Source organism: Atractosteus spatula, chromosome 10 (genome assembly GCF_055471065.1).
Source record: "Atractosteus spatula isolate fAtrSpa1 chromosome 10, fAtrSpa1.hap1, whole genome shotgun sequence".
In the NCBI taxonomy this organism is placed as follows: domain Eukaryota; kingdom Metazoa; phylum Chordata; class Actinopteri; order Semionotiformes; family Lepisosteidae; genus Atractosteus; species Atractosteus spatula.
In genome coordinates this window covers 20,934,103-20,960,662 of record NC_142715.1, presented here as the reverse complement: position 1 = coordinate 20,960,662, position 26,560 = coordinate 20,934,103, and the positions used below count along the sequence as shown (strand labels likewise).

Below are 26,560 nucleotides of genomic sequence, written 5' to 3'. Positions count from 1 at the left end.
CTCCTTGGGATGTTTGAAGCTTGGGAAATCTTTTTGTATCCAAATCCGGCTTTAAACTTCTCCACAACAGTATTACGGACCTGCCTGGTGTGTTCCTTGGTCTTCATGATGCTCTCTGCGCTTTCAACAGAACCTTGAGACTATCACAGAGCAGGTGCATTTATACAGAGACTTGATTACACACAGGTGGATTCTATTTATCACCATCAGTCATTTAGGACAACACTGGATCATTCAGAGATCCTCGCTGAACTTCTGGAGTGAGTTTGCTGCACTGAAAGTAAAGGGGCCGAATAATTTTGCACGCCCCACTTTTCATTTTTTTATTAGTTAAAAAAGTTTCAAAAATCCAATAGATTTCGTTCCACTTCACAATTGTGTCCCACTTGTTGGTGATTCTTCACATAAAATAAAAAATTTATATCTTTATGTTTGAAGCCTGAAATGTGGCAAAAGGTTGAAAAGTTCAAGAAGGCCGAATACTTTCGCAAGGCACTGTATATACAAAAAAACGTGACATTTGTATACACTTTTGAATTACAAAGAAGACAGAGTAGTCCCTGAATTCAAAGATCAGATCTTGGCCAAAACAAGAAAATCATACGGGAACTGAATTTGGAACAAGAGCCTCTGCTTTGTTGTTTACTGAGCTTTTGATCAACGTCTGAGTGAAAAAGATTTGCTATTTTAACTCTTTGATTAAAGTACATAAAAAGCACCTTCCTTCAAGCCAGAGTCAAACCAGCAACCTAAGGATTCCCCACTATTCTCACTACAGTCCTCTGCACTACCAACTGAGCTATCAAAGGGATGACAAGAGCTGCTCTCTGGCACATACTGCTGAATGTAGTGAGATGTTCCGGGTGATTTAAATCCCAGTTCGACATCAAGATTCCAGCTCGTTTCCTTAGTCCTGTTAACCTTGAAATTAAGCCACGAACCAGGATTCTTCTGTATAAACTTCCGGGGATATTATAAAATGTTTGATGGGGTATCAATCATTCCAGGAGGAAATTGACTCCTTTTTTTTTCTTGAGGGATCATATTGAACATTTCATTTGGATTGAGAAGAGGGTCACCATGAGACACATAACAAACAGTTTCATTCTAACATACAGATTTATTAGATTATGTATCACAGCTAATGCATGTTCAAGTTCAAGTTTATTGTCATTATACTCATACACAGGTATATGGTATAACGAAATGCTCTCAGACGATAAGTAGTACAAAGATAAAACAACAGCAATACAATTGTATAACAAAAGAAAGACAGAGACAACAGGCAGTGTGCAAAACAACAAAAAGGTAACAGATAATGTGCAAAAACAACATCAGATGTGCAAAAACATGCATCAACAGAATGAAATAAAGGGATAGAAATTATGGGGAGTGAGCCTTTTGACATGTGAGGTAGAGGTAGATTTCAATGTGTGTTTGAGTTTTTGGTAAGAAAGAAGGCACTGTGAGGTTCAGATCATAGGTGAGAGGTGAGGTGAGAGTGAGAGAGGCTGGGAGTTTAACAGTTTGATAGTGCGGGGGTAAAAACTGTCTCTGAGTCTGGTAGTCCGGGCCAGAATGCTCTGGTACCGTTTTCCAGATGGTAGAGGGTCATACAGTCTGTAGCTGGGCTGTGTGGGGTCTTTGATGATGCTTAGAGCTTTCCTCAAGCACCGTCTGTCATAAATGTGCTGTATAGATGGGAGGGCAACCCCAGTGATGGACTGGGCAGTTTTCACCACCCACTGTAGGGCTTTGTGGTCAGCAATACTGCAGTTGCCATACCACACTGTGATGCAACCTGTCACTGTGGTTTCTGTGGTGCATCTGTAAAAGTTAGTAAGGATCTGGGGACATACAGTATCTTAGCCTTCTTCAACCGTCTTAGGCAGTACAGGTGCTGTTGTGCTTTCTTGATCAGACAGGTGGCATTGAAGGCACAAGTAATAGATTTATTCCATGCTGAATAGAGAAGAGAGAAACACAATGTTTCTGAAGAAGGCTTCACAGCTGAAACATTATCTTTTCTCTCTTCTCTTTTCAGCATGGAATAAACCTATTACTTGTTCTTTTGCAGACTACGCATGCTGACGCAACTACCCACCTGAACTAATGCATGTAAAGCCTTCAGTATGCAATAGTGAGAGTTCAGTTATCCCAGGGTGAAGAGAACTGAAATTTAGTAAATTCATATTTAAATAGAATGTAAATCTTCAAAGTGTTCTGTCACTTCAAAATTATTACAGGAGGGGGGGTGAACCCACGTGGACGCCTTAACCACTTGGTCATCCTGGTTTATAGTGATGCGTTTTTCGCTTGTTTAACATTTGAATATGAATCGGATTCAGACATTTGTAATTATTCACGTATAAAAAGACAACTCCAACTTATCAATTGCTCAGCCATCCTGGGTTCACCTTTCCAGCTCTGTGTTACACAGTTCATTAAATATATTTGTTCACTGAATATATTTCTTATATTTTTGAAGGGGATGGGACTGTACATTGCTAGATCCAAGAAGAAAACAGGGTTATTGAGCCATTGGGCATTCAGAGAATAAGTTGTGTGGGTGAATGTAACCGTGCGCTAAAGTAAAGAAAATCCTCTTAGATGAAGCGCTACAGATGCAGCCCCAGAAAGTGTATTCGACTTAGCTGTATAGTACTGCTGACACAAATGTAGCCTCTACATCAGACCGAAATAGCGATGTCTTCGCCTAATCGTGTGAAGGATCTCCTCGTGAATCTCTCCTTCATCAATGGAAATAGAAGCCATTAGAATACGATACATGTTCACCTTCAACCCCGCAGCTGCCGGACGTGCTTGTTTTGGGACTATTTGCAATAAGTATCGTATTAGTATTTGTGTGTCCTTACTGGTATCTTTTAAACTGTGCGGGGCATTCGGTAATATACAAACCGGACAGAGACACAGTAATAATCCTATTTTACCGTGTCCTTCATTTTAATTTACTGATCAGATAAATCGAAATTTTCTGATTCAAAGCCCCTGCAGTTCGTGCTAATTAGAACCACAACAATATTCCTGAGTGTTGAGCATACGTTCAGCTGGGCTCTGACTTTGTTCAGCACGATTTCTTGTTGCAGTTGAGCTCAGAGCTGGAGATGATCTCCATATTCTACCGCAATAACTACTCCGAAACGTAGTACACAGTAAACACGTTTTAAGTGAAGTCTGGTTGTTAAAAAAATTAAACCAGTGCCCTGTCACAGAAACATACCCCTGTCTTCCGCGCAACAGCTTCCGCAGCTGAGCATGAGCTCTGTTTACTGTCAGCAGACATTTCCTCATTTCCAATGACGTTTTCGCCTGCTCTCAGTTTTTTAAAAACGGTCATAAACGCTCATGAAGTAATTCATTTCAGTTTGAAGTCTGTTTCTGTTGTCTCGGCTCTTGATGAAGAAAAGCCGTACCTGGGAGACTCCCTCTCTGAAGAAGTTTGCCGTCACCCTGCAAGGGAGAAGATCCATCATTCACCGAGGCAACCGCTGAGACAATTAATATTAACCACCGATTCCAATAACCTTAACTAAAGCAGGAAGATCAGTTTCTGCTCGAGTCAGCTGTTTTCTGACTGGAGACGCTGTGTGTCCGGGCTTAGAGGTTATATAAGAAAAGACTCAGAGAGCTGCGGGCGCGGCTCATTGCTCTGCGCTCCCCGTGCTGAGTGCGCGTGTTCTCCCTCCTTTATTACCTTCGTACACTCCTCTCAAACCACAGAAAACTCCCGGAATATTTCGATGAACAGCTACTGGGTCTTTCTTTCCGAGATCACAGGCAGAAACAATAAACACGCTGAAAACAGAAAGTTATTCTTAATCGTAGGCGAAGATGGGCAAAAATATATTTCCTAAAATCCAATAAAGTCCAGTCACGTTTAGGTACGATTCTGATGTACTGTATCTGAATAGCTTTGGCACAGTTGTTACAACAAAGAAACAAATAATCTTTTTTTTTATTTCATTCAAGCTGTAGTTTTAAAACTGTTTTTTTTTAATTCTCTAAATAATACAGAACACAATCACTCATTGTAAGCGTCTGACCATTGATATTCCGGAATTGTAAACCAGTACACAGGCGTCGCGAAATTCATGCAAGAGTCACACGCTGGCGGGCAGTTCAGCGAATATGATTCCTTTCAGGGGCCGGATACTAGACAGAGTCATCGTTCGGAGTTTATTCCTCCTCTGCCGCAGTCTTTGCCTCGGACCACCCCTCTTGGCACATTTGCGCTGTATTTTCGATTTTCTGTATAGAACACCGAATATCTTGAGGAAGTCTGGCAAGCGAAGACTGCTGGATTATTGAGGCGCAAACATTGGTTCAAAATCAACATCCTCTGCTATTGCCGTTGCTTCTTTGTGTCGAAGAAAAGTCTTCACTCAGGTTAGGTGTGGTCAGGCCGAGTCCTTTATTCATGCGCATGAGGAGGATAGATCATGCAGATCTGAGAGCAATCTCTCATACAGATCTACAAACATCTAACTCCCCGAGATGATAAATGCAATGAGTTTTATATAGTAGACACACACAGGAAAGTTCACTCCAAGTTTCCATATTAGGAGATGTTTTTCTCTCTACAAACATTTCTTTGTAACTGACCACGTTCTTCTTAAGAAACAGTTCTACCTTGCATACGGACAATTCTACCTTGCATACAGACAAAAGGAAGTATAAAAATAAAAGGTGTGAAAATGAGCTAGACATTCTGTGGTTTGTAATATCAATGTCAGAAGGTCAAATAATATGCTTGAATTATCCTTTTATACTGTTGCTAAGCAAAAGGCATATGAGCTAATGAAAAAGTCACTATTTTATATACTTAATAAAAGGCAAATGCTAAAATTCTTCCTCATTTGATAGTTTCTTTAAATTCCTCATCTGACCTTCAATATCGAGGGATATTGAGCATAATACCATACAAATTCAGGTGGGCAGCTGCGTCAGCATGCGTAAGCTGCAAAGGTACGAGTAATAGGTTTATTCCATGCTGAAAAGACAAGAAAGAAAACGAAAAAGAAAAGTTTCGGCCGTGGAGCCTTCTTCAGGTGTGCTAAGAACACCTTCTCCACACCTGAAGAAGGCCAAACAGCCTAAACGTTGTGTTTTCTTTCTTCTCTTTTCAGCATGGAATAAACCTATTACTCGTTCCTTTGCATACCATACAAATTGTAGCTTTCTTCTGATCGCCAGTTTTATTAAAATGCCATCCTCTTTTACAGTTGTTTTAGATGCTGTAATAGCCCCCCTCACATCCTCAGCTAAAATATTTTAGAAATACAACAACATTACATTATATTGAAAAGCACTTAGGTTAACATTTATATTCAAATTAAGGTAAATATACGAAAATATTAAAATACAACTCCGGCGATCTGTCGTTTTTGCTTGTCAATTTCTCAATCAATTTTACGTTGTATTTTAAATTACTTAACTGAAGATGCAACAAGAGTATAACTGAATTCTCCCGCCACCCATTGGAACATAAATGTCCATCGGCGAATACTATCTGCTTGGAAGTTGCCAATGTCGGTAATTATTGGAAATTCCAGGTAATGTTGACTCTGGTACTCAATTGTTTACTACTGCAAATATCAAAACAGTTCAGGTTTTGAGGAAAAATTAAATTTTTGCGGTGATGATGTTTACTATAGGAAGAAGTGCGTCCCTGGATGGGTTCGAAAAACCCACCTGGGGGTTAACAGCCGAACACGCTAACTGATTGCACCACAAAAATGCGTACACCCTGCTTTTTTTTTCGTTTACATGCTTTTGGTGAACATTAAAAAATCGCTCGCATTTCATCTTTCGTAAGCTATATGATTTAAAAAAAACAAGCTGCAAATGAAATGAATACATGCATTAAACCAAATCACGACCTCCGTGAGTGTCCCAAATTACATGTTCTGTAAAACAAGACAGGAAGAAAGGTACCGCTGGAATTCAGATCCAGGATCTCCTCTTTATGAAACAGCTGTTTTAACCAGCTTTACCACGGCGCCGGCAGGACACTATTCTTTTACAGCCGCTTGGACACACCGCTCCGAGACATCTGCGGTCGGTGTGAGCTGAGCCTGTTCGCCGAGCAAAATCATGTCCGAAGGGGGCGGCTTTCGCGATGAGGTGGCCGAGTGGTTAAGGCGATGGACTGCTAATCCATTGTGCTCTACACGCGGGGGTTCGAATCCCATCCTTGTCGGTTTTGACTTGTGATCCGTTCTTTAGCTACTGTAGTAGAGCAGTAATATTTCTAGCGTTGGCTGAACATGGCTTACAGCAGTAGCTGACAGATATAGTCTCTTAATATTTAGGTTAAATTTATGCTTTGTACTGCTTTCACCTGATATTAATAGTAGTCCTGATTAATTATTTAGGGACATGGTGCGTCTTGAAAATGTTCTTGTAAATTTCCGTTTGGAAAAAATGCACTCACCACAAGCCGAAACTGGTCGTATCTGCACAATGCACAATGTCTTGCTATGAGTCCTTACCTGTTACAGGAGGCGTTGTAGGACTTTTTTTAGCTCAGAAAAAGCTATCAATTCATCTTACATTTTTATTCCATCAATATTAGCAATGTTATCTTTACTAAGCTCTAAATGTAGCTCTAAATAAATGCAAATTTTTAAATACATTTTAAAATAAATGCTATTCCATATATAGTAACTTTGTGGTATTTAGAATGTTTATCTGAGGATCCAAGGGAAAATATTATACAAATGTGAAAGAGGCTTGTATTTTAATACAATTTTCGATCAAAAGAAAATCACAATCCGTATGACATTACTGCCAATATCCCTCGATATCGACGTTCAGTTGAAAGATTTGAAGAAACTCTCAAACAAGCAACTGCAGTAGCGGAGAGTTTTGATTTGAACCGATGTTTGCAGCTCAATAATCCATTAGTCCTCGAAAGAAACAAAGACAGGTATATCACCATGATCCTCATCTCAGTCTAAAAGAAAGGTTTTGTATGACCCTGATCCCACTAGAAAAAAAGAGTCCATTTCTGCTTCACTGATGTCCCTTCAAACGTTTTGTATGATCTCTGGAAGATCATACAGTAGACGCCTGGTCCATTTCTTCTTCTAAACGCGACTATGTGAGTATTTTGATGTCGAACTGGGATTTAAATAAAGAGGAACACTACACTACATTGGGCTACACGTGAGACAAAGCGTTTACTTTCTGAGCTCTCGGTAACTCAGTTGCTAAATCTTAAGACTGTAGAAAAAGCAGCGCGTATTTCTTATGTCCCTAGTTTGAATCCAGTTCGAAAGATGGTGTTTTCTTGTTCCTTAATTAAAAAGTGAAAATTGTGAATTTGTCTTTCACTTTGACGTTCACCCGAAAGCTCAGTATATAAAGAAGTAAAGGCTCCTGTTCTGAATAATCCTCACGTCTGATTGTTTTGCTTAGACCTTTAAAATGTACACTGTGGACTGTGCTCTTCCTAACACAATTAAAAAGCCGCCGACAAACTTACCGATCGGGAGTTTAGTTCAGTGATAGCGCGCACTTAAGACGCTCCGTTTTCTATCGCTGGCATCTCTGTATTCTTTTAAACGCGATATCTTTTATTCTTCGTGTGTGAATTTCAGGGAGACTCATAAACCGTTTGTCTGTTTTAAAGATACATTATTTTAAACCAGACATAATGAAAGACGTAGTAATTAGACACACGTACAAAACACATGAATCTAATTGAGAAAATTTTGACCGGGGCGATGTACAGTATTACTAGTAGCGGCTCTGAGCTCAATGTGGTGCTGTATGGGAATGTGATACAAACGCCAATGGCACAATAGATACCGTAAACATAAACATAATGCAGAAGCATGTTGTCTGTAACAATAAACGGTGCACGAGGACAGGAAGAAAGGCACCGCTGGGATTTGAACCCAGGATCTCCTGTTTACTAGGCAGACACTTTAACCAACTGAGCCACAGCACCAGCAAAGCACTGTTCTTTTACAGCCAGTTGGACACAATGCTCTGTCACATCTTCGTTCGGTGTGCGGTATGCCTGCTCGCTGAGCAAGTTGAGAAAGGATGAGAAATGGCTTTTATCCAGCAATCATTACCAAGGAGCTCAATATGCTTTTGATGATCTACAGGGTGTCCAGTGCAACACAGGCGATGGACTACTGGGATTTGGAGACAGGATTTCCCGTTAACTAGACAGGTACTTTAACCAACTAAGCCACGGCGCCGGCAGAATTCTCCTCTTTTACTGCCGCTTGGACACACCGCTCTGAGCCATCTGTGTTCAGTAAGCGCTGAGTCTGCTGGCTGAGCAAGCTGCCTCCTTTACACGCAACAGGAGCCCCGACTGTAAGAGAAACGAAGAGAAACGGCTTTTATTGGGCACTTTTCATGTCCAATGAGCTTGACATCTCCCAAGGGCGACAGAGTTCATTAACGACACTTTTCCTTCTTTCTTCTTTTTGTACTCTTTGATGGAAAAAATAACGAGAAATCATGTAAGGGAAAAATGTATTTTTTCATGGAGAAAACGTGCACCAGGAAATGTTGTGTTTAGAAGAAGTGAGTTAACATGAAAAGTGACCTAATTTACCAAAGCAAATGCTCACCTAGCAAGGTCTGCTTTACTACAAGAGAGAAGTAGAGTGAAAGACGTGATCATTTCACGCCGTTGTGGAACAAAACGCTTTTTTCTTGGAATTCTAAATCAATTATAAATTCAGAGCGACACATAAAGGCTTTGTCTGTTTAAAAGTGATGATTTTTTAAAACTGATAAAAATGTAGAAAACACGTTTCTCACTTAGAAATTTAAGATGGGGGTGGGGTATTACTAGTAGCGGCGCTGAACTCACCATGGTGCAATTCAGTTACGTGACAGGCTAGTGGTTTAATGGATAACGCGTCTGATTTCGGTTTATTAGATTGTAGATTCGACTTCTACCTGGGTTGTGTGGTTTAAATCAGGCTCCTCAGAAATAGATGTCCGTTATGTAAGTAGACCGCACCTGAAAGCAAACGTTGGGTCTGGTTTCCTCTCTGCATGAAGGAGCAAATCGTTACAAAAAACACCAGCATACTGTACGAAGTAAATTATTTTTGCAGTAATTAATTTATTTACTATATTTATTACTATATTTACTATATTTATTATACACGTGTAAATAAAGTAATTACTGCGAAAATAATTTACTTCGTACACTATGCAGATTGCCGTATACCCCTAGTTGCGGCACACACGATATATACAGTAAAAAGCCTCAGGCACTGTGTTAGATGTGTTTTCGACGTTATATATGCGTTTATTAATGTCGTCGATTTTACGGTTCCAATTCAACGTTGATTATAGTCGCAGCGACGTATATATACATATAGCCGTATTTTCGCCGTGATATATACGTATATTCAACGAATCACTGCCCACTTGGTAGTCATTTAAGCAAACATGAATATACTGTAGGTCTTGGTACATGGGAGTGGATTTCAACCACAATTAAAAAAGGACAAATTATAATTACAGGCTTCAGACACTTTTTCATACAAAAGTGACCAAACACTGTTTCGCGGATGTGCAGTGTGCCTTTTCTCTGTCGTGTTCAAGATGATTCGCTGCATAAGCTCCTGACTGCGTGTTCTATACTACTCTGTTATTTCGTTCAGATTACCTATGTGGTGTACAGATAAAACTCGACTGCATGGTGTAATTTCCAGGTTCGGCACCAGCAGAACCCACAAACACATCAGCTGACCTCGACATGATTTGAACACGCAACCTTCTGATCTGGCATCAGACGCGCTACCGTTGCGCCACGACGTCACTCGCTACAGGTGCTTTTAATTCCCCCAAAGAGAAAAATAAGCGTCCCTGAAAAATATTTTTTTTCATTCTCTCCTGTGAGGAGCGCCGCTCTTCCAACGAGGGTCTCTTCTTCCCAGACCACAGATTATTCTTCCCGCCCAGCTCTCACACAGATAGCAGACACACCATCTCCACTTATGTCTTCACTACATCTATAGATCTGACCCCCTACAGCCCCGATATTCCTGGACAGGATATTTATCACCAGCCTCGTGAACTTCTCATCCTGACCTCTCCCAGGAGGAGCACAATCAACACAGAATCCTCTTTAGCAAATAACATAAAACACTGTTTACCTGTCAAGACAGAAAACCAGGCTGCTCCAGGTGAGGCTTAAACTCACAACTTGGCATGACTGCACTGATTATGTCATTTGACATGGCCTTAACCAGGAAAGAGATTGGAAGTCAAGAAGTTATGGCGTTGTTTTAATACTTGCCTACTCTTTCAATTTTTCGGTCAAATCTTTTATTATGGAGTACTTTCAACTGATGTTAATCCTTGTCCCAATGAACGATTCTGGGCCATGGTGCATCTTGAATAATGTTCTTCTAGGCTTCAGTTTGGAAAAGTGCGCTCTTCAGAAGCTACCGATACCGCTAATGGTTACATAACATTTAATGCAAAAGCAACGTTTGGGGTTGAAAAAGAATATGACTTGCTATGAATACGAACACAGTTACAGGAGGTGTGTTAGGGCTATTTTAGCTTAGATCATCAATTCATCTTACATTTCTTAACATTTTTAAAACTATTTCCACCACCATACGTAAAGTAAAAGATACCGATTGCATGCAACTAATAAAATCTCTCTTCCAGGGACGTTGCAGCTAGATGCAAATTACAATGGAAAATGTATCAGCTTTAACATTTTCTTTTGGATCCATAAGACGATCAGCATGAGACTCAAAATATAGCTGTGTTTGATTGTACAGCATAGATTGTACAGCATTTATCTTTATATTTATGTTAAAATTAAGGTAAATGTAGCCCAGGAAAGAACACACCATACTACAAGAAACTTAAATGGGGATTCTTTTTATTCTGGATGTGCATGGAATCATACAAATGAGTGGTTGTATTATTTTCTGTTACAGAATTTAGATTGGATGCAGTATAACCTTTAACCCGAAAGATTCACAGAGATATACATGGAGATATACACACACCAGGATGCACAAAGTGTTACTAAAATAACAAAGACAAAGAAAAAAATACAGTAGTGGCAATTTCCCTAAGGAAAGAAATACTCCACATTAGTCTGAATGCCACATTCTTCATTGGTCCCATTAGATCACAGAAATATAAAAACAAAACTACTCACTTTAATCTCGTCTAATCCAAGACGCACAGAATATCACAGTCTTCTTTTAACACGCTCTGAACAAGTAAAACAGAATAAGGTCATTCTCAAAGAACAAAACAAATCATTTCCTCCACAAACAATGGTTAAAGAAATGCAAACTAACAAAAAAGTATGACCATTTAACGTTACGGACATTTTTCCCGCGAACCCGCCCACACAGCACTGGAACCTCATGGGAGTCGGGATCACTTCATCCCTAAACATCCACCAATCTTGTCTAACTAATATGTCAACCTCCCCTCATATATCAGCAATATACATCTCTTTCAAGGATTTCCAAACTTCATTTTTTATCGCTACACAATCAACTAAATTCTGAAAATTTACCTTTGCATTCACATCACACGTAGTCACACACCACGCTTAACTTTACGATGTCCACTCCCACAACTACTGGCGCACTGACGTCACTCATACGCGCGTGTCTTGAAGCGACAGCTACCATTTTCAATGTCAGATTTCAAATATCCACTCCGTAACCACCCGGTTACATAAATAAACAGGAACGCTACACTACATTGGGATACGCGTATGACAAAATGTGTGCATTTGGAGTCGACCTTTCGATAGCTCAGTTGCTAGAGCGTAAAACTGTTTAAAAAAAGCAGCCGGCGATTGTTATGTCGCTGTTTTGAATCCGGCTCGAAGGATGGTGTTTTCTTGTTCCTTAATTAAAAAGTGAAAATAGCGAATTTGTCTTTCACTTTGACGTTCACCGAAAGCTCAGTAAACAGAGAAGCAGAAGCTCCTGTTCTGAATTATCCTCACGTCTGATTGTCTTGCTTTGACCTTTAAAATGCGTTCTGTTGACTGTTCACTCTTCCTAACACAATTAAAGACCTGCGGAAAAAACTCGGTATCGGGAGTTTAGTTCAGTGGTGGCGCGCACGTACTATATGAAGCTTTGTTTTCAATCGCCGGCGTCTCCACTCTGGATTCTTTTTAAACGCGATGTCTTTCCTTCCTCTTGTGACTTCCCTCGTGTGTGAATTTCAGGGAGATACATAAACCCTTTGTCTGAAGAGACAAAAGAGACATTTTTTTAAACCAGACAAAATGAAAGACGTAGTAATTATAGACACGTACAAAACAAGTGAATCTAATTGAGAAAATGTGGATCTGGGCGATGTATTACTAGTAGCGGCTCTGAGCTCAGTGTAGTGCAGTTGAGTAAGGGGTTAGTAGGGCCAGTGGCGCAATGGATACCGCGTCTGACTTCGGATCAGAAGATTGTAGGTTCGATTCCTGCCTGGCTCGTGAAGCTTTTAAACCACGCTACTCAACACTGTCACCTAGTGTGTGCGGTCCTGCACAACCTTACTATCAACTGGATGAGTCTCCAGTTCATTCCGCCTGTTTCACCACCGTTATTGTTGGACCACAGCCACAGATATGAGAAGACATACTGTTCCAAACAACTGTCTTAAATAATCACGTTGAAAAAGGTGACAATAAGTTTTTTTTCTTTAACATAACCTTACATTTGCCTATAAAGTTCACACTATTTTCTGTAGCCACAAATCCCCAATATTTCTGCTGTCTCCTGAGAAACACAAGTATAGAGTTAAAACACAATAAATAATACCACAAATCTATTCAGTTAACACCCAGATGTGACAGAGGTGACATGCACCCCCTTGAAATATGTATTTCTTTAATTTCAGTTCTCTTCCCTCCCCAAGATACCTTCAAATTCACTATCTCATATTAAAGGCTGTACATGCATTACCTGTAATACAGCTACTAATAAAGATATCCATTAAAGTTAATTATTAATAAATAATACTATTATTCATAAAGACATGTATTCATAAGATTCATCATAAATAGTTGTGGTGTCTGGAAAGCAACTGTAGTTAAATATAGAAAAAAGAGTTGTAGTTATTGAGGTAATTTCAGGTAGAATGTAAGAACTAAAGTTAACTAGTCCCACAGTAATGCGTGGGGTCCTATCAATAGAAAAAAAAATATTTGTATCCTGAAAATACAACAACCACAAAAGGAGAAGTATTCTGGGAACATAGGTAAATCCCTGTAGTAGTTGAACAACTATAAAAACAAACAAAAAACTTGAAAACATAAAGAAAAAGAACATTAAAAACATATCTTGGAAACAACAAAAACACAGAATCTAACTGTGAGAGCTTTTTCAAATTTTTGGTACTGCATCGTGCTCCTCTCGTCTAAGAAGATATCTCGGTGATATCTTTCCAAGAAAATAATTGCCTGGTGATATCGACTCAGGTACTCAGTTGTTACGTGCTGTAATTCGATACATGCAAAGCACATGTATTCCCTCCAATTATCAATAAGGTATTAAACATTACATGCCACTTTTTGTCTAGCTGATGTTCATGTTGGATCAGTGAGAAAGGCAAGCCTGGTTGTGCTTGAACCAGCACCTTACTTTAATTTTAGTCCCGACCTGACTACACTAAGCAATTGTACCACAGAGATTCCAACAGGTTGGTTTTCTCCATTTACAGTTTTTGGGAAAAAATAATCTGCATTTTTTAAACAAGATTGTATTTCAATTTTCACAAATTTTAAGTATTTCTTGAAAAAAGCTGTTTCAGAAAGAAACTGAGAAGACGGGAATAGTCCAGTCAGTAGAATATTGAACTTCTCATCTCAGGGTCCCTATTCAGGCGGCTGATTTTCTTGCAACTACTTATTCCATGCTGAAACGAGAAGGAAACACATTACAGCAGAGGAGCCTTCTTTGGGTGTGATACAGAATAAGCCTTTATTTGTTTCTTCCAAATTAATTTAAACCTCATCTCCAGCACCTAAACTCGTCAGTTGCTTTCAGTAGCTAAAGACACAGACCATACTGCTCCAGGTGAGGTTCAAAACCACAACCTCAGCATGAGGGGGGGCTTTTCTTACAGATATATAACATCTCCAAAATAAAAACACACCAGGCTGTTAAGAGAAGCGATTCATAACAACAGGAGTAGGAGAATGACAAACCTAGGAATGAAATTCATTAAACAAAAAAAAATGTTTACTTCACAGACTAATGCGTTATAAAGCATACTCCTGTGGAGCAGAAAAGAAAGAGCACAAGTCACTGTCATAAGCGCTTTTAAGCGTTTTACACGTATCTCCACAGAATAGAAGCCAGGAGGATCAGACTCCTGATCCTGGAGGTTGAAGAGCAGCTATTGGTTTTATTTCCACCCGAGCTCTCAGTTCCTCAGCCGGTTTGATGATTTAATTAACTGTATAACTGTTATCAGACTCTGTTTAACTGTATATTTATAAGACGTGTGGGAGATGCTGAATTCCAGGGCTGGTGTGGAATCACACACAGACAGGTCTTCTATGTGATCTGAGTCTCACTGCTCAGAGCTACAGACTGGTCAACTAGTCACTATTGTAGACACGACCATCGGTCTGCTGCTGCTGATAATCATATTACACTTATAAGAGTGGCAATACTGCTATTCATTAAATAAGTAAAAATAATAATATGAGATAATCACATATTGCTCAATTGCAATTGTTAAACACTTCTGACAGAGGTTTGGAGGCTGACTTACAGTAAAGACACTGAATCAGGACAGTAATACTGAAGGGCTGGAGGTCCTGGAAAGGGTTAATAGAAGCTTCTTGCTCCTGACCTGGAACAGAGCCCACAGCTGCCAGATCAGTGACCCCTGAGCCCAGTTCACAGAGAGGGGAACCAGCCACAGCCTCACAGTACAGCCTGGCTTCCTGTGCTGGACGAGCTCAGAAGAGCACAAACCACAGACTCACTGCAGAGTCTGACCTGCAGCTCCAGTGAAGCTCGGTCTTATATCACTGCTTTTAGGCTGTATTAACAAGGACTGATTTTTATAAGAAATCATCATATAATTGCTTTTTCAAACTGACTCTTGCACTTATGCTCCTGCTGCTGCAGTTATTATGGTGAGGCTGTAACACAGGAGCTCTGCTATATTGAACAGGAAAGTTGAAATACAGCATAACTACTAATACTACTACAGCTATTACTACAACTACTCCTGCCACTGATACTACTGCTACCTACTATTACTATTAATACCTACTACTAATATTTTACTGCTCCTCCTACTACTACTGCTACTACTACCTATAAGAATAAGGAGGAGGAGCTGAGATTTGTCCTCACTCTGTTCAGACTGGGGGTGTATTAGTGTATAAGTATCAGTTCAGCTCCACTGTGCTGTTAGAGAGTCTCAGTCTCACAGTCAGCTCCACTCAGAAAGACACTGGGGCCACAGCTGGAGGGGCTGGAACATCTGTGTGGACTGGAGCTGCACAGGGACAGACTCAGGGTCTGAGGGACTCAACTGGAAGAGCTGCTGTCCACCAGGCTCAGTACAGAGGGGACAGTCACTGCTGGGCTTTTCTTTCTTTTTCATTTAAATTATTATGCTCTGTTCGCATCCACAGGACATCCAGTTCTTATTCAGTCCACCTTGTCTCTGTATTCCCGTGCTGACCTCACTGCCACAGTGGATGAAACAGTGATTTTAACTAGGAAACGTGTTCTCTGAACACGAGCAAAGAGTTCTCACTTAACAGAAGATTGCGATGTGAGTACTGTAATATAAAGCACCTGGAGATGCCAGGGATCGAACCCAAGACCTCACACATGCCAAACATGCGCTCTACCACTGAGCAACATCCCCGACGGAAAAGAGATTTGCTTTCCTTTAGTTTCAAAGTCTTCAGAAAACTCGCAATGTAGGAGTCTCAATAGTAAGAGAACATACAGTAACTGTCGCCAGTGATTAGTATTCTTGCATATCCTGCCTTGTTTTTGCTTGCTTGGTACAGCCCCCCACTCCATGGTCTGATCACAAACAGATCGGGTGAGCTGTCAGTCCAGGTTGGAAGTAACGTTCGAAAGCACTAAAAATCTGACTTTGGAACGAGAAGACCGTGTTTTTTTAAACGAGTAAACGATAAAATAATAATAAGACTATGTCAAGTTCAAGTTCAAATTCAAGTTTATTGTCATTATACTCATATACAGGTATATGGTATAACTAAATGCTATTTAGCTAGCTCTCGGACATAAGTAGTACAAAGAAAAAAACACAGAGACAGAGACAACAGCCGATGTGCAAAAAACAACAATAGGCAGTGTGCAAAACAACAAAAAGGTAACAGGTTATGTGCAAAAACATGCATCAAAAGAATGAAATAAAGGGATAGAAATTATGGGGAGTGAGATTTTGACATGTATAGTAGAGGTAGATTTTCAATGTGTGTTTGGGTTTTTGGTAAGAAAGAAGGCACTGTGAGGTTCAGATCATAGTTGAGAGGTGAGGTGAGAGTGAGAGAGGCTGGGATTTTAATAGTTTGATAGTGCGGGGGTAAAAACTGTTTCTGAGTCTGGTAGTCCGGACCCTAATGCGGTACCGTTTTCCATGTCATGCTAAACGCCACAAATTGTGTTCGTCCAGTCGTATCAATCGTCCTAAAGTTACGGAAAGTCGGATGCAACTGGTGCAATCAGCACCCATTTCTTCAGGATAGTCGAGCGGTTTAAAACAGCAAATTCACAGAATCGTGTCTTTTAAGCTTTGTGTTTCGCTCTCCAAATAGAGGCACGGGTTCAAATCCCACTCCCGACAGTCAGGCGTTTTACCCTGTCTTTTTTACCTGCCTTTACACTGTTTCAGTCTTGATGTGCTCGCTGACAATCACAGTACGAGGAAAACGGAGAAACTACTTAGCAAAAACATAACGGACAGAAAAAAGCTTCGTAAACACGTGAATGTGATTAGCAGCAGTAAGGTATGCATTCAAATGTTTAAGGCTGATTTATAAAAGCAGCAGAAGAAAGGTGCAGCACAATGCAATTTGTGAGAATTTGCGGGTTTTTATACTGCTTGGACTTCTTTCAAGCCTATGAAGTGACCCCCGTTTTATTTTCATTTTCAAACTTCAGAACCGAATAACAAAAAGGTTTCATGTGTGACAGCATTCCGTTGCAAATACCGTTTCCACGATGTATTCAGCGACGGGAATGAAATATTTTAGTGGTGGCTCAAATGCGAGGAATTTCAGAAAAACCTGGAAAAGCAGCGCTTGCAGTAAATGACAAATTTAAAGCGTGTAGTCAGCATGAACAGAACATCGCAATGCTCTGCAAAAAAGGTCTGAAGCCGCAATTCCTCTTTTATCTAAGGCAGCTCATTCCGATACGATGTTTCTGCATAAGAAATGAAATGCCGAACTCCAAACATGTTGTTGCCATTATTGTTACTCCTGCTGCTGTAGTTTTAAGCTTTAATCAGTGGGTATGTAATGTTGTAAAGGGGCTGGACTACTTTGTTCAGTCCAAATTCCATTATGTGAATTTATGCTTTTTTAATATAAGCATTAACAATACAATGGGTGCTCAAAAACTGTTACTTATTAGCTTAAGAAGCGGCAGTGTTTTGACAAAGTGTGGTATTCGAACAGAAAATGCTGAAGTGTTTAATACTTGCTTGTGAGCAGATCTCTCTCGATTTAGACAAACTCTTGTTCGGCCGATGATTTCAGATCAAAATCTGAATCAAGTGGAAAGAAAGCTGAATTACGCTGGGTACTGGGTATCACTGTTACGCCATCAGGTCATGCTAGGAGGATTGGGGGGATCAAATTGACACAGAGGGACCCAATGTGGGGGCAAAACCCACAGTTCTGAGATTAAGAGATTCTTGCTCTATGGACTGCGCCTATACTGTATAACTCTTGTGCTACAGCAGTAATGTTTCTGGGTGTGGATGAACATGACATAATAGACTGACAGCAGGAACACGTGGCCCACAGGCAGTGACAGTATCGCTATATTTGGCTGCAGTATATTGTGTTGAGAGCAGCAATAACTTTCCTGCAGAGATGGGAGTGCCTTTAATACAGCTCTTTCAATCAGACAGAGTAACAGGAACTGACCTAAAGTTTCGGCTGTGGATCCATCTCCACATGGAGGAAAGAGACAGTAAAATAACGATGAAGAAACAGAAAGATTTGTGCTCGCTGCAAAGTAGGAAAGAGGTGGTCAGACACATAAAACAGCTTGGTGATAATTTGCAGCGACAGTTTTATGTTATTTAGTACACGGATTTGTTCCTTAAGATGTGTAATTTGTATGTTGGTTGTATGAGAACAGTTTTTTCTAAAGTCCTGTCAATTGACAGTGTAGAGCTAGCTGGTGCACATCTTCAAGAAGACTCTCTTTAAGGCGATTACAAGTTTCTCAAACAAATCTGTGTCATATTTTTAAAATAGTTTAGCTAATGAGCAACGAGAGTACAAATGAATTCTCCCACCCTCCATTCGAAGATAAAACTCCATGTGCGAGTCTAAGTTTCCTTGAAGCTACTGATGTTCGTCATTATTGGACATTCCCGGTGATATTGACTAAGAAGCTCAATTTTTACGTGTTGTAGTTCAACATGTGCAAAACATTCGTATCCCCTGCAAATATCGGCAAGGTCAGTGATATTCTCAACAACTTGTGCCATTGCAATTCGTGCAATTCGTGCCATACTTTTTCTAAATGTATTCTGACATCCCAGGATCAGAGGGTCATATTTAAAAAACTGGTGCATTAAAATTTCTTGTACTTCAGGATTTTGATAGTCTGTTTCATTGTCTTTCACACGTCGGCGTCAGAACTGTGAGACATTTTCATAATCGGAGGGAAGGCCGTAGCAATAAGCAGAAAGTGCATTCACCTTTTCCCAGTATAAGTCCGTGTTGTGGTGAGTTTTTAAAATTGGTTTGCGATTTTCTGAAATCTATTCCATACAAAAATATAATTTGGACAGTCGCTATTTATTTGGATATTCCCTTTCAGTGAAGATGTCTACAGTATTCCAGCCGGATTAGTACTGATCGAAGAGAGCCATCTACAGGCGAAAGGCGACATAACATCACAGCAGCAGCATTTAAGGTGGAACGAAAAACACGAATAAGAAGCTGGCGAATAAGAAGCCAACTTCAGCCTCGTAGCAGACCCTGGGAGGCACGCTCAAAATAATCGCCTTTCCCAGTACTTCAGAGTCTTATTTAGATCGCTTCACTGCAATTTTATTTGATTGATGGGAGATGTGAAGCCATCGAGCCTGAACTGCGCTTCACATTGAAATTGAAGCCATTTCTCATGCTTTCTCTCAGTGTCGGGGCTGCAATTGCGTGTAAAGGAGGCGACTTGAAAATGAAACGTGTAATCACCTTACAGAGGGTCTTCACAACGGGGTGCGTCAGCTAGTTCTCCATTATTGTCACTTTACTGGACGTCTGAAGAAACCTATCTACAACGAAAATACAAACTGCACAGTTTAAGGCACATGAAGAGAAATCCGTGTGCTGATTGACTCAAAAAATGTCGCTACAAATAATCCGCCAGGTTGATTTACTTTTCCGACCACCTCCCTCCGTCCCCCTTTGCTGTTAGCACAATTCTTTCAGTTTCTTTTCTTGTATTTTCCTTGCTATTTTACTGTTCCTTTTCCCCATGTGGAGATGAATCCACAACCGAAACCGTTTTCACCCTGTGTTTCTGCAGCGTCAGTCTGTATGAGGAGTACAACTTGCACAGCTCCAGTGGCGCAATCGGTCAGCGGGCGGTACTTATACAGCAGTGCACAGCGGAGCTATGCCGAGGTTGTGAGTTCAAGCCTCACCTGGAGCATTGTCTTTAGCTACTGAAAGCAACTGTCGAGTTTAGATACTCTTAGGTATTTGATGGAAATAAATTAATATCAAACGAACAAGTAAAGGTTTATTTCGAGTCACAATCAAAGAAGGCTCCACAGCTGAAACGTTGTGTTTACTTCTATTTTCAGCATGGAATAAACCTTGACTTTTCCATTTGCAGCCCACACATGCTGACGCAGCTCCCTACTTAAATTACTCTCAGCTGTTTACCTCCAGCTGACCTGTACACAAATATATGAGAGAGGTCTACTGAGAGGAGAGGAGCACTGAAGACTTGAAAAAGCTCTCGCATTAGATTCTGTGTTTTTGTTGTTCCCCAGATTTGTTTTTAATGTTCTTTTTCTTTTGAAGTTGTTGCGTTTGGTTGTTTTTTTATAGTTGCTAGACTACTACAGGGATTTACCTAGGTTCCCGGGAGACTTCTCGTTTTGTGTTTGTTGTGTTTTCGGGTTACAACTATTTTTTTTTTTCTGTTGATAGGATCCCACGCATTACTGTGGGACTAGTTAACTTTAGTTCATACATTGTACCTGAAATTACCACATAAACTACTACTCAGTTTTCCTTTTTTTTATAAAAAAAAGGCAAAACTAATGTTTGTTTCTCCTTGCTGCTGATTGGTAGCTACAACGGGTCAGTTGCAACAAACTGGCTGCTGAAATTTGTCAGCAGCTCTGTAGCAAACCTGTTCTCAATTGCAACAAACCTAAAATAACAGCTGCTGCCCATTAGACATTACTAAAGTAGGAGACTAAGCAGACTAAGCGGAACAATAGATTACATTGGAACTGTCCTAAATGTAGTGGAAATAATATCGTCATTAAGTAATGAACAATTGCTTTCCAGACACTACAATTATTCACAAGGAATTTTATCAATTAAAAACTGTCTCTGAGTCTGGAAGTCCAGGCCAGAATGCTCTGGTACCGTTTTCCAGATGGTAGAGGGTCATACAGTCTGTAGCTGGGCTGTGTGGGGTCTTTGAAGATGCTTAGAGCTTTCCTCAAGCACCGTCTGTCATAAATGTCCTGTATAGATGGGAGGGCAACCCCAGTGATGGACTGGGCAGTTTTCACCACCCGCTGTAGGGCTTTGTGGTCAGCAATACTGTAGTTGCCATACCACACTGTGATGCAACCTGTCAGTGTGGTTTCTGTGGTGCATCTGTAAAAGTTAGTAAGGATCTGGGGACATATCTTATACTTCTTCAACCGTCTTAGGCAGTACAGGTGCTGTTGTGCTTTCTTGATCAGACAGGTGGCGTTGAAGGCACAAGTAATAGATTTATTCCATGCTGAATAGAGAAGAGAGAAACACAACGTTTCTGAAGAAGGCTTCACAGCTGAAACATTATCTTTTCTCTCTTCTCTTTTCAGCATGGAATAAACCTATTACTTGTTCTTTTGCAGACTACGCATGCTGACGCAGCTACCCACCTGAACTAATGCATGTAAAGCCTTCAGTATGCAATAGTGAGAGTTCAGTTATCCCAGAGTGAAGAGAACTGAAATTTAGTAAATTCATATTTAAATAGAATGTAAATCTTCAAAGTGTTCTGTCACTTCAAAATTATTACAGGAGGGGGGGTGAACCCACGTGGACGCCTTAACCACTTGGTCATCCTGGTCTATAGTGATGCATTTTTCGCTTGTTTAACATTTGAATATGAATCGGATTCAGACATTTGCAATTACTCACGTATAAAAAGACAACTCCAACTTATCAATTGCTCAGCCATCCTGGGTTCACCTTTCCAGCTCTGTGTTACACAGTTCATTAAATATATTTGTTCACTGAATATATTTCTTATATTTTTGAAGGGAATGGGACTGTACATTGCTAGATCCAAGAAGAAAACAGGGTTATTGAGCCATTGGGCATTCAGAGAATAAGTTGTGTGGGTGAATGTAACCGTGCGCTAAAGTAAAGAAAATCCTCTTAGATGAAGCGCTACAGATGCAGCCCCTGAAAGTGTATAAGTCTTACAATTATAGTACTGCTGACACAAATGTAGCCTTTACATCAGACCGAAATAGCGATGTCTTCGCCTAATCGTGTGAAGGATCTCATCGTGAATCTGTCTCCTTCATCAATGGAAATAGAAGCCATTAGAATTCGATACATGTTCACCTTCAACCCCGCAGCTGCCGGGACTATTTGCAATAAGTATCGTATTAGTATTTGTGTGTCCTTACTGGTATCTTTTAAACTGTGCGGGGCATTCGGTAATATACAAACCGGACAGAGACACAGTAACAATCCTATTTTAGTGTCTATTTTTAGTGTCTGCGTCAGCATGCGTAAGCTGCAAGGGAACGAGTAATAGGTTTATTTCATGCTGAAAAGACAAGAAAGAAAACAAAGTTTCGGCTGTGGAGCCTTCAGGTGTGCTAAGAACACCTTCTCCACACTTGAAGAAGGCCCAATGCATGAAATGTTGTGCTTTTTTCTTCTCTTTTCAGCATGGAATAAACCTACTCGTTCCTTTGCATACTGTACAATGCAAATTGTAGCTTTCTTTAGATCGCCAGTTTTATTAAAATTCCAGCCTTTTTTACAGTTACTTTAGATGTCTGGCAAGGTGTAATAGCCCCTCTCGCATCCTCAGCTAAAATATTTTAAAAGTACAACAAAATTACATTATATTGAACAGCTCTTAGGTTAACATATATATTCAAATTAAGGTAAATATCCGAAAATATTGAAATACAACTCCGGCGATCTGTCGTTTTTGCTTGTCAAGTTCTCAAACAATTTTGCGTTGTATTTTAAATTACTTTAGCTGAGGATGCAACGGGAGTATAAATGAATTCTCCCGCCACCCATTAGAACATAAATTTCCATGGGTGAAAACTATCTGCTTGGAAGTTGCCGATGTCGGTAATTATTGGAAATTCCCGGTAATGTTGACTCTGGTACTCAATTGTTACTACTGCAAATATCAAAATAGTTAAGGTTTTGCAGATAAATTAAATTTCTGCGGTGATGATGTTTACTTTGGGTAAAAATTTCACATTTCATCTTTCATAAGATATATGATTTAAAAAAGTTCCACAAAGGAAATGAATACATGCATTAAACCAAATCAAGCCCTCTGTGAGTGTCCCAAATGATCTGTTCTGTAAAACAAGACAGGAAGAAAGGTAACGCTAGAATTTAAACCCAGGATTTCCTCTTTATTAAACAGGTGCTTTAACCAGCTAAACCACACCGGGGTAAAGTTAGCTCGAAGTTCGAAAACGATTTTGGCACGCCTGTAGCGCTTTCACGAAACCTCTTAGAGTTGCGAGAATGCTTGTTTTGTGTATAAAATACATTGTGGATGCTTTCTCAGCCTTTACTTTTTCGTTTTTATGACATTTTTTTGACCAAGCACGAATATTCTTTTGTCCTTATCTCCGCAATGGAAGCACAGAACGCCGTCAAACCAAATGCATTTTAAAGACCACGACTTGTGGATATTTCCACACCCTTTACATCAAACTATCAGTGAGCTAATTATCTTTTTTTAAACCTCCGGTTTTTCATCGATGCGTAATTACGCACGAACTGGAACCCGGGGGACCGCTGTGTGCACACGTTCACAACGCGAGAAATACTGTTCAATACGGCTTCATGCGAAAAACCCGTATATGACCATAGGAAGCAGAACAGCGCAGTCTCCCATTACCCAGACTGTAAGCACGGGAATAAAGCTTTGTTTGATTTCTGAAACCCTTCCTTTACGCCCTTTTTTCATTCAGGTAAGGGTCAACTATATTGAAAATACTACTGACAGCAGGAAGATTAAAATATTCTTTACTCACGGGATCAATAAAGTATCTATCTATCTACTCAGCAGCTTATTAAAAACAGCTCCCATGATGTTCAAACCGATTTTTTACACAGAACACTGACACAGCTTTGCATTCTGAATCTCTTTTTCTCATGCTTTTATTTAATATGGCACAATGCACTGGGATAGGGGTATTCTGTTCACAAACCAATAGCATTTAAACCACAGCACCCACAATGCTGCAAGTGTTTTGCACACTAAGCAGGTCCTCTGACTTTTCCCAGCTTTGTTTTGGGTTGTGGAACCTTTCTTTATATTTTTTAGGATTTACTGAAGATAACACTACAAGTAATACACTGGGATAGGTGGGTCGTCTTCATGGCTCAATAGCATTTCAAATACAGCAGCCACACTGCTGAAACCAAGTGTTTTACACACCAGACAGGCCCCCGAACCTCGTAAAACCTTGATGTGGCTGTGGCCCCTTTCTTTAATTTTTTATGATTTTCTGAAGATAACACTACAGCTAATACACTGGGATAGGTGGGTGGTCTTCATGGCTCAATAGCATTTCAAATACAGCACCCACACTGCTGTACCCAAGTGTTTTACACACCAGACAGGCCCCCGAACCTCATACAACCTTGCTGTGGCTGTGGCCCCTTTCTTTAATTTTTTATGATTTTCTGAAGATTACACTACAGCTAATACACTGGGATAGGTGGGTCGTCTTCATGGCTCAATAGCATTTCAAATACAGCACCCACACTGCTGTACCAAAGTGTTTTACACACCAGACAGGCCCCCGAACCTCGTACAACCTTGCTGTGGCTGTGGCCCCTTTCTTTAATTTTTTATGATTTTCTGAAGATTACACTACAGCTAATACACTGGGATAGGTGGGTCATCTTCATGGCTCAATAGCATTTCAAATACAGCACCCACACTGCTGTACCCAAGTGTTTTACACACCAGACAGGCCCCTGAACCTCGTACAACCTTGCTGTGGCTGTGGCCCCTTTCTTTAATTTTTTATGATTTTCTGAAGATTACACTACAGCTAATACACTGGGATAGGTGGGTCGTCTTCATGGCTCAATAGCATTTCAAATACAGCACCCACACTGCTGTACCCAAGTGTTTTACACACCAGACAGGCCCCCGAACCTCGTACAACCTTGCTGTGGCTGTGGCCCCTTTCTTTAATTTTTTATGATTTTCTGAAGATTACACTACAGCTAATACACTGGGATAGGTGGGTCGTCTTCATGGCTCAATAGCATTTCAAATACAGCACCCACACTGCTGTACCCAAGTGTTTTACACACCAGACAGGCCCCCGAACCTCGTACAACCTTGCTGTGGCTGTGGCCCCTTTCTTTATTTTGTAATGATTTTCTGAAGATAACGCTACAGGTAATATAGTGCCATAGGTGGGTCGACTTCATGGCTCAATAGCATTTCAAATACAACAGCCACACTGCTGAAACCAAGTGTTTTACACACCACACAGGTCCCTTAACCTTATACAACCTTTCTGTGGTTGTGGCCCCTTTATTTATTTTTTTAATAAGAGTTTTAGTTTTTCAATATGGCACCATTAGACAGGCGGTACATGGGGATTGGGGGGTGCTATTCATGAGTCAATAGCTCTTCAATCACAACAGCCACAGTGCTGCAACCAGGTGTTTTACACACCAGACAGCTCCCCTAACCTTATACAACCTTGCTTTGAGTTGTTTAACATTTCTTTCAAATCACTTGGGTTCATCAATCATTTGATCATTTTTCAGCGTGGAATAAACCTATTACTTGTTCCTTGGAGATTACCATCTGCTGATAAGATATGATCGCTATATTGACCATATACAATTTCTTGCATAAGGAATTCATATTTTGCATACACCGATCCCCCCGGAGTCCCAAGTGATTCTGGTTTTGGAAAGCTAAAGGACAATGAGCTTCACGATACCAGGGGGACAGTGGGTGGTCAAGTCTCCCCTAAACAATGGATCTTGTCAGATTATGATGTCAGTGCATTTAATAATGTTGTTGAACTCTCTTTAGCCCAAATACAGAGGAGCCAAGACCCAGAATGTTACACATACTGACAGAGAGTGATCTCATTATGTGTGTTTGGATTTTAACAACTATTTTTATTGTTTGCTAGAACCAAAACAATCTATGTTAGACATTTTCATCTTCAGCCAAAAATACAAACCTGTGTACGTAGTGTGGTGCAGGGTCTTGTCCCATCCTGCTCTTGGTCCAGGTTGGAGGGTTGCACCGATTCTGAGTCTTGTTAGCTGGTATGGATGGGTTTGGGGGTGTTGATACCAGAGTGGTCCAGGAGGGGGATGCAGGTGTCTCGGGGGCATTCTTGTTTTTCTATGAGTTCAGGTTGATTCTGTTGGTTCTGTCATGAATCTCCCTCACGCAGGCAAGCGCTCCCGCATTCCCTTGAGCTCTCCCCATACCAAACGTGCACATGTCAATCAGTCCTCTACTTAAACCCTCATCTGTCCCCCGGTCATTGCTCACGATTGAGATTCTCTCCCGGAGCTTACCTACTAACTACGCCTTTGCCTTACTATGACTTCTCCCCTGGACCTTGACCCCGCTTTTCCGACAACCGCTTTAGCCACTCGATTTTGTACCTTCGCCTGTTTTACGCTTTCTCGGATCCTGACCCCAGCCTGTCTCTTCGTTTACGCCTCTGCCTACCGACGCAACTTCTACGCCTTCCCGGACTCCGACCCCTGCCAGTCCCTCGACTACGCCTTCGCCTGTCGATTCTGTGCCTACGCCTGTACTACGCCTTCCCGGACTCGGGCCCCTGCCTGTTTACTCCGACTATGCCTGCG

At 40.6% G+C, this 26,560-nt stretch overlaps 1 protein-coding gene and 3 non-coding genes across 4 annotated transcripts in view; all 4 read left to right on the top strand.

Annotated features, from left to right (window-relative positions):
- Positions 1–26,207, top strand: part of LOC148825756 (antigen WC1.1-like) — a 60,196-nt gene extending 33,989 nt beyond the window's left edge. Inside the window, exon 20 of the mRNA XM_088926340.1 lies at positions 26,137–26,207. Within this exon, the coding sequence (XP_088782466.1) occupies positions 26,137–26,207 (71 nt within the window). The remainder of the gene's footprint in view (positions 1–26,136) is intronic.
- On the top strand, positions 6,139–6,220 carry trnas-gcu (transfer RNA serine (anticodon GCU)). The gene has a single exon. It is a non-coding gene; the product is annotated as a tRNA-Ser (tRNA).
- On the top strand, positions 12,415–12,487 carry trnar-ucg (transfer RNA arginine (anticodon UCG)). The gene has a single exon. It is a non-coding gene; the product is annotated as a tRNA-Arg (tRNA).
- On the top strand, positions 19,802–19,895 carry trnai-uau (transfer RNA isoleucine (anticodon UAU)). The gene is made up of 2 exons: positions 19,802–19,839; positions 19,860–19,895. It is a non-coding gene; the product is annotated as a tRNA-Ile (tRNA).
- Positions 26,208–26,560: the final 353 nt, after the last annotated feature.